Genomic DNA, 8463 nt, shown 5'->3' on the forward strand with positions numbered 1-8463 from the left:
TTCATGTGTACTTTTGTTTTTGTCTTAGCTTCTGTTCTGACTGCATTGTGCCTGAGAAAAGGGTTTTGTTATCTTCATGTATGCTTCTGTTGTCTGAGCTTCAGTTTTGAGTGCATTGTACGTGCAAAAATTATTTTCTGCTTCAGGACCAACTCAGGAGCTGGTTTAAGTCAAGATTTTAGTGGTATATAGCTTTTATTTATCTGTTGTTAAGCTGCGGGAGGTTAATTGAATTGTGCCCATGTACGTGGTGATGAAGCTTAACAAATGCTTGGTGGTCTAATCAGGCCTGGTACTGATCGCTGACTTTTTAGGTGAACACAAAGAGTGGTCAGGAGTTCTGCAAAGTCTACAGATTGTTTTTCTGCCTTTGGCAAGGGATACTTCTGCTTATTGTCGACTGGCAGACACTGCGTTCTGGCTAACTTGCAATAAAAAAAGCATATACTCTGTTGTAAAGGTGACATTTGTTCAAAAAATAGGGTGGAACCCCCGGCATCATTTAATTAAAATGGAACCAGATCGCAGCCAGTTACATATCTGCTCACCGACATCTGCCTATGGCAGTTCAGAAAAGCAAAAACAAAGTAGAAAACTGAAGCTCCAAACATTCCAGTACCGTACAAAATCTAAACAGAAAATACATGTTTCAAGCTTTAGGGAAGGTGTCCATAGCTCCAGATCACTCCACAAGGGCATCATCCACAAATAACGTGAATCAAGGGATGCTTTTGTATGCCAATAGGTTGAGCACCGTGCAGCTCCCATGATCATATGTACAAGACATCTTGGCTTCCTGAAAGAGACAAAGTGGATGCAGCTGAACTTGCTTTTTTTTTTTGCAGATATGAACTTGCATGTTCAGCTTCCTGAAAGAATACTAGCTCGTCACAACAAGCATTTTTTTCCAGATATGAACTTGCAGCAGAACATGCAGATCATACCTGAAAAAAAGGAACCTCGTCTATTTTAATATGCACATCCAAGACGAAAAGGTCAACAAAATGATCTGGTTGGACAAGAATAAAACTTATGTTGAATAGAATTTCAACGATGCTAGTTAAGATTTTGGGTACCAGAACATGACTATAACTCCTAAAATCAGTAGTTAGTGTTGATTGCAAAAGAATTTGTCCTTACTTGTTGCCATTGGTTCAAGCTTTTCTTGAACTTATTGATTGTTCTTCATCTTGCAATCCTGATATGCTATAGAAAATTTAAAAGGAATAGGAGTACAGCTAACCTGAAATTGTTATGGCTCGGGTGAACAATCATCTAATGAAATGAAATTTGTAATTCTGATTAACATGCAGACAATACCAGAAAAAATAGGAACATCATCTGATTTCATATGCATATCAAGACGAAGGGTCAACAAAATGATCTGGTTGAAGTTTTAATTTTTTTTCTTTGCTCTTTAAATTGATGGTAACCCCAGCTTCATCTTCAGATGGCTCGTCATCTTGTAGTAGCTCTTCATCTAATTTAGAAATTGCAAAAGTAAACTAAATGTATCAAGACAGTGTATAAAAGAAATGCAGCATAACTACATAAGGCCCAGCTATATTGCTTATATAGCAACTAAAAGTTTAGTACAGCTACAACCTACAACTCTTAATATATGACAAGCCCAGTTTGGAATACACTACTACTGCAGGTTCTTAATATATGACGAGCTACAAACTACACTACTACTGTCAGTTGTTAATATACAACAATCCCAGTACTTGATATATGACAAGCTAAGCTACAGCTACAAGTGCCAATTCTTAGTACACCACCACTGCTAGGTGCTAGCTAGACTAGTCATTTTTGAAAAATCCAACTGAAAGAATTGACTTGTTCTTTTCTGTTCTGTTCTTTTCTTAATAAGGAGATACTGAACCAAGAGAAGAGAACAAAATCTGAACTGAGGTGCATCTCTATTCTCTCAAGGCTAACACAAAATCTTAAATTAATTTGAATTTACTCCAAGTCTTCAACCAATGTTGCTACAGGCTACATCAGTCAGCGGTACAACTAGGATATGTACAGTGCAGAGCACTTACAGTTCGGATTGGAGCTGGACGCTGTGGAACATGGTGAGCTGCAGCCTGCGGCCCGCCGGATTTGATGAGCTGGACTACCGGAGCTCGGTGGCATCGAGCAGGGAGGGTATGGGGGTGTAGAGTAGCCGAGCATGGAAGTGCGTTGACCAGGGGAGATCGAGGAGACACCAAGCGTCGCCGTCCTGCTACCTCGATGGGGAGGCCGCGGCTGGGAGGGGAAAGGCTGGAGGGTTACTGGGGGAAGGGCGTCGTCTTGCTCTCCCTCTTCGTCCGGCGTCATCAGCCAGCCGCCGTCGGTCAAGAGGATGGGGAGAGGAACAGGATAAGGAAGGAGAGGACAGGTTATGTTGAGGACTATTCAGGCATTTCGACAATTCTGCAAGGTCCAGGACGTAAAATGTACCTGCAACCCTTCTTGTGATAAATCTGTTCCATCTATTATGAATCCAGTGGCCCAGAATCTACTGGTGCATCCGTTGCACCAGTTCAACCGGTGCATAGGATACGTTCTCATAGCATGAGTCCGACAAATCGTGCATATGTATCTACCAGAACCAGACACCGAATTCTCAAAAAAAAAGAGATACCACCTACCCAACGAGCTTAGTGCTATATATCCCTTATTGGGAGTCCACTTTTTATGATTTTGTTTTGTTTTTGGAAACAGGGTTTGTTTGGTTTTCTTCTCAAAAAAATTACTGTTCTTTTTTCCATTTTGTTGTTTTTAACATAAACTCAATTTGTTTTAAAAAAATTCATCTGTATTTTCTTGTTTCTTTTACCCTTTTTAACCTTTCTACTTTATTTTCATAATCATCACCTATTTTAAATACATTTCCATGCATTTTTCACTTCAATATATCTGGTTTTTATTTTGTTTGTTCACCAAGTTTAAAAATTTTATCGTGTATTCCAAGAATGTTCACCATACTGAAAAAGAACTATCATTTTGTCAAAAGATCTTCCAGGTGTATTTAAAAAATGTCCATCATGTATATTAAAATGATCACCATGCTAAAAAATGGTCATGATGTATTTAAAAAATGTTCTCATCTATTCAAAAAAAAATTCATTGCATACTAAAATATGTTCAGCTTGTATTACAAAACGTTCATCATCTATTTAACAATGTTCATCTTTTATTGAAATTTGTGCATCATGTAATAAAAATGGTCATTTTATATTTACAAATATTCATCGTGTATTTATAAAACTTTCATTGTGTATTAAAAATATATTAATCTTGTATTAAAAATATTTGACCTCTGTTAAAACAATATTCACCATTTATTTAAAAAGTGTTCATCGTGTAATAAAAAATGGGCCATTTGCATTTCTGTCCCTAACTCGAACCACCTACTCAGATTTGCATTTGCCCCTAATTTCAAACCCTGCTCAAATTTGCCCCTGCACCTCTAGTTCACCTTATAAAAAAGCCCTTTTGTGCCGTTACCGTCTGGTCAAAGGACGTTGACCGTCTACGGGCCGTTTGTTGGACATTCTACCCTTGCCTCCATGTGTCACTTACATGTGGGTCCCACTCAAAAAAAAGAAGGAAAAACTCTTTCTCTCACCCCTCTCCCCTCTCACTTACATATGGGCCCCTCACGGCCTCTCTCTCACCTCCCACCTCTCTCCCTCTACCTCGTACGCCATGACCTCATCCTACTAGCCCCTGATTTCGACCAGAGATGTCCAGGACAGAGCGCCAGGACGCATCTTCCCCGCCTTCGATCTCGGACCGCCGCCTTCGATTCGACGTCGTTGAAGCAGGTCGGCCGATCCCAGCAGCTCCTATGGGATCCTGATGTACCACAGTAGACTTGGGAGTCCTCCATAGCAAGTTCCATCACCTCTGGTCGTCTTCCCCATGAGCTCCGAGCTCTGCCATGGCCGCCATCGTCGAAGTCCTCGCTCCAACGACCATATGGTCTGAACCCCACATCCCTGGACGCGGTAGAGCAAGGGCTATCATGTGGTTTCGTCAGCCGGCCTCCTCGCAGCCTCCCAGCGTGCCTCCGCCGCAGTATTTGGTCGCCGCTGGCAAGCTCGGCCTAATCCACACTTATAGTTAATAAAAAGGACTAATTAAAACAAAATATTACTGGAAAATATTGATAAGCCAATGACATGTGGGCCCACTATCTAGATTAAATAGTATTGTTCTGTTTTTGTTTCTTTGTTTGTTTTTGTTTTTAGATTGGCCCCACATGTAAGTGTGTGAGAGAGGGGGTGAGAGAAATGCTTTTTTGTATTATATTTTGAGAGTGGGTCCCATGAGTAGGTGACACATGCACACATGGGCAAAAATGTCAATGAAATGGTCAAATAATGGTCAAACGGCTTTGACTGGACGGAGACGGCACGGAAGAGCATTTCTATAAGGACAACTAACGGCAGAGGGGCAAATTTCAGCACCCTTCGAAATTAGGGGCAAATCTGAGTAGTGGGTTCGAGTTAGGGACACAAATGTAAAAGACCCTAAAGAAATTGTTATTGTGTATTAAAAAGGTTGGTCATCGCGTATTTTAAAAATCTTCATGTAGTTTTAAAAGGGTACATGTTTAGCAAAGTATTTGTGTAATCTAAAGAAAAGTATTCACAATTTTTTTATAATTCTAAAGTGTTCACGGAAATGGAAAATAATGATAAAAAAGTAACTAAAGAGAGCTCCTCGTGGGCGCCTTGAGCGCCGCAAGAACTAGCTAGCGCTCACGCACTCCCCTAGTGGGTCCTGGCCCATATAGCTTGCTCGATCGCTCCTCTCGCTCCACCTTCCGAATTAATCCTTCAATCCATCTAGCGATTTTTTGAGAAAAACATCTAGCAAAAATTTACTCTTGCGAGTACGAGCTGTGAAAACGTGCATGAATTCAGAAAATGCTTCTGAATACGAAAAAGTTCATGAATTTGACAGTAGTTCACCAATTTGTAAAAAAGTACATAAATTGGAAAAATGTTCAGAAAATTGGAAAAGGTATTCGAAATTTGTTCATGATTTTGAAAAGTTCACAAACTTGGAAAAAAAGTTCATAAATTTGAAAAAAAATTGTCGGATTTGAGAAAAACTTCACAAACCGAAAAAAACCTCATGGGTTTTGAAATGAAGTTCTCGGGTTTGAAAAAAGTTCATCGATTTTGACAAAAAAGTCATAGATTTGAAAAAAGTTCATCAATTTTTGAAAAATTATTCATGGAATTTAAAAACTCACGGATTTTAAAAAGGAAGTTCAGTAAAAAAAAGTTGCAAAAAAGGAAAAAAGCAAATAATATGATTAGAGGCTTCATTGTGGTGTTACATAGTTGACGCACAACAAAAAAGAGGTAACAACAGTTTATTGGCACGTAAGCTGTGGTGTCCGAGTAGGTTGTCCTAGTTGAGTTGATCTGTGAGGTTGAGAGATTGAAACGTACATATGCCCATTTTTTTTAAGTTTGTGAAAACAAAAGAAAATGTGAATGGGCCAAGCCCAGGGCATTTTCTAAACTAGCACTGTACAGTGTATACGGTGATTGGGAAAAAGTCCACACTACCCTTTATACGTTTAGTGAGGGGCCAAGCCCACACATGCTCATTTTTTTTAGTTTGGAAAAACAAAAGAAAATATGAATGGGCCAAGCCCAGGCCGTAGCGGGATGTGTGCCCGTTTCTAAACTAGCCATGTACAGCGTATACGGTGATTAGGCGCAAGTCCATACTACCCTTTATATGTTTAGTGAGGGGGTGTACTGAAACGGGACTCTTGATAATTTGGGATTGTATTAATTGCACTTATTCCCTTGTTGTTAAACATCATGTTCAAGGGGATGACTTTTGCATGTGTAAATTCAAGTAAATAAAAATATTGTAGGTAACCGTTCAACAAAAATTACAAAGCTCTTTGCACCATGTGAGTATAAAGCCCTTGATTATATTATAGAAGTAATGCTTATTCCCTGGCACATATGAACCTTGAAATAAACAAAAATTTAGTTCTATCAAAGATAGATAGACAGGTGGCAGTGGATAGATTTCTCAAAGAATCAACCGTCTAGCACACTAGCCCTGTAAACTACATGTAAAAGATAAAAATCCAGAAAACGCAAAAGACCTTTGCGTTTCATTGCATCGAAAGGATGGGGAAAAGTTACAGTCCTCCTAGGAGGTTAGTTTTATAGTACATCGTACAACACAGTGGACATCCCAGGATTGGTGCAGAACAACCCGCAGGCCTTGTGCCCCTGCCTTAGCCCAGCATCGGATCTCATCCTTGATCTTGTTGAGGAGCTCAGCGCTGGAAGGCATCGCGTTGTCGAAGACGCATTCATTGATTTGATAATTTAGCCGGACATAGCGTCCATCATTGATGTGATGTCATTGGCGATATTCTTGGCATCTGCTGCAATACCAGCCAATCCTCTCCTTCCTAACCCAGCACAGTAGAGCCCATTTTCACCTTTCCAATGATTCGGATATTCTTTGATGGGTAGTCCATTGCCATTTAACATGTTCTCACCATTCTGAAAAAAAACAACATAGAGCTTGTTAGCAGATTTAACAATTGTTGCATCAAGAAAACAAACTCAGACATATTCAAACATCGATGTTGTTACCTTGAGCCATATATTTGCTGTGCTTTTGTATCCAGTTGCAAACACAATCGCATCAAATGATATTTTTTTACTGCACTGAAATTCAACTATATCGCCCATGATCTTAGTAATGCTCCCCTGCACCTGTAGGAGATGAATAGAATATTGATAACTTGGCATATGAAGACAACATCTGTTATGAAATTTATGTCATGTCAAAGATATACTTACTTTGATGATACCTTTTTTGATTAACCCAACAGTGCCAACATCAATAACAGCGGATCGGCCGGTTTCTGACTTGAGGATCATTGGACCCATTTTTGGCCTTTTGATGCCATACCTCGATAGGTCTCCAAATATTAAATTTGCCGCCATCACAAGGAGGTTATCCACTAGATTCAGTGGAAGGCGGTGAGCAAGTGTCATCCCCAACCGGATTAGTTCCTTTGTCATTACATGAATCTGCAACCACAAAACATGTCACATCTCTTTTGAAGCCTGCATCATAAAATAAAATTTCATAGAATCATCTTCTTTCAAGAGTTATTTTTTCGGTGTAGTCCGTCTAATTGTTTAGTTGTTTGTGCATGTCATAAAACATTCTATCGCTCTATATCGTGAAATACTTTCTAGTAATAACTCTGAAAAATTGCATCCTTCTAGTGGTGACTATAATAAGAAATTGCCCTGTACCCACTGAAAATATAAGTGCCGTAGGGTGGAGGTGGGGGATCCCCTAGTGTTTCCAGGTCAAAAATAATATATAGTGCGTCTACATACCGGGTTTCGTACAACGATTGAAGTATTGGCACCATGGGCCGCAAGGTCATAAGCAATTTCCATTCCAGAGTTGCCAGATCCAACGACCAATACATTCATGCCAGAGTAGCTCTTGCCTGACTTGTAGCTTGAGGAGTGTATGACTTCACCCGGAAAACTTTGCAGTCCGGGGATCATTGGAATATTCTCTACACTATTCTCACCACTTGCCACGACAAGAAACTTTGCTGTGAACCTGGCTATTGTGCTCTTTGCCATGTCATGTGCCACGATGGACCAACATTTTTTGTCATTGTCAAATGTGGATGACTCCACACTAGTGAGATACTTGGGTTGAATATTGAAACGCTCAACATAGTCATCCAAGTACTTCACAAACAAGGTTTTTGGTATGTATGTTGGCGCATCTAGTGGGTATGACACGTGTGGCAACTCACATAACTCCTTTGCAAGATGGAGCTTGAGGCGATCGTAGGCGCGGTTGCGCCAAAGCGACGCGCTGCAACTTTCACGCTCGACAATGACATAGGGAATTGAGAATTGGCTAAGGCATGCTACAGTTGCAAGGCCTGCTGGCCCAGCGCCAACAATCAACACTACAACATTCTCCATTTCAAAGAGAAGAGTTGACAAAGTTGTGGGATGGGTGCAAAGGTAGGCTGGAGTGTTTGCTTGTTTTGCTAGATGAATCTTTGGATGCATATGTGGGCACATATATACTGGTATGTTTCATGTGTCAATCTATTTAGAATGAGGAATGAAAAAGGTAGAGATTTATTGACGCCTTATCCTGGTGTGTACTAGTATTCCATCTAAACATTGCACCGTTGGTGTGAAAGCATGTCCTGATACATTATTGGGGATAGAAAATAGGCAGGAAACACACTCTTGATCGATTGGTTTTTTTGGAAACTTATCAACCGGCTTTGGATATGTTTATAGACTAAAATCTCTTTAGAATTTCTTTCCATTCCTCTTGTCATTAATGAAAGTTCATATAGGATAAGGATATGTCCAGTCTATACTCCCCCGTCCCGAATAATTGTCGCAGAAATGGATG

General features: G+C 40.0%; 1 protein-coding gene and 1 long non-coding RNA gene across 2 annotated transcripts; both read right to left on the reverse strand.

The window, feature by feature from the left end:
- Positions 1-466: 466 nt before the first annotated feature.
- Positions 467-2405, reverse strand: LOC123168619 (uncharacterized). Its single transcript, XR_006484430.1, has 2 exons — positions 2049-2405; positions 467-1480 (listed from the first exon to the last, which is right to left on the reverse strand). It is a non-coding gene; the product is annotated as an uncharacterized lncRNA (long non-coding RNA).
- A 3963-nt stretch (positions 2406-6368) lies between these two features.
- Positions 6369-8015, reverse strand: LOC123164753 (probable indole-3-pyruvate monooxygenase YUCCA10). The gene is made up of 4 exons (XM_044582303.1): positions 7404-8015; positions 6852-7085; positions 6642-6764; positions 6369-6548 (listed from the first exon to the last, which is right to left on the reverse strand). The coding sequence occupies exons 1-4, from the start codon at positions 8013-8015 to the stop codon at positions 6369-6371; spliced, it is 1149 nt and encodes a 382-aa protein (XP_044438238.1).
- Positions 8016-8463: the final 448 nt, after the last annotated feature.

Source organism: Triticum aestivum, chromosome 7D (genome assembly GCF_018294505.1).
Source record: "Triticum aestivum cultivar Chinese Spring chromosome 7D, IWGSC CS RefSeq v2.1, whole genome shotgun sequence".
NCBI lineage: Eukaryota > Viridiplantae > Streptophyta > Magnoliopsida > Poales > Poaceae > Triticum > Triticum aestivum.

Bases quoted from the DNA above. Each gene is read 5' to 3' on its own strand.
- LOC123164753 (XM_044582303.1), bottom strand. From the start codon at position 8,015: ATGGAGAATGTTGTAGTGTTGATTGTTGGCGCTGGGCCAGCAGGCCTT. The intron at 7,086-7,403 runs GTATGTAGACGC...TTGTGGTTGCAG, and splicing joins CAATCGTTGTACGAAACCCG to ATTCATGTAATGACAAAGGA. The intron at 6,765-6,851 runs GTAAGTATATCT...CATCTCCTACAG, and splicing joins TCAAAAAAGGTATCATCAAA to GTGCAGGGGAGCATTACTAA.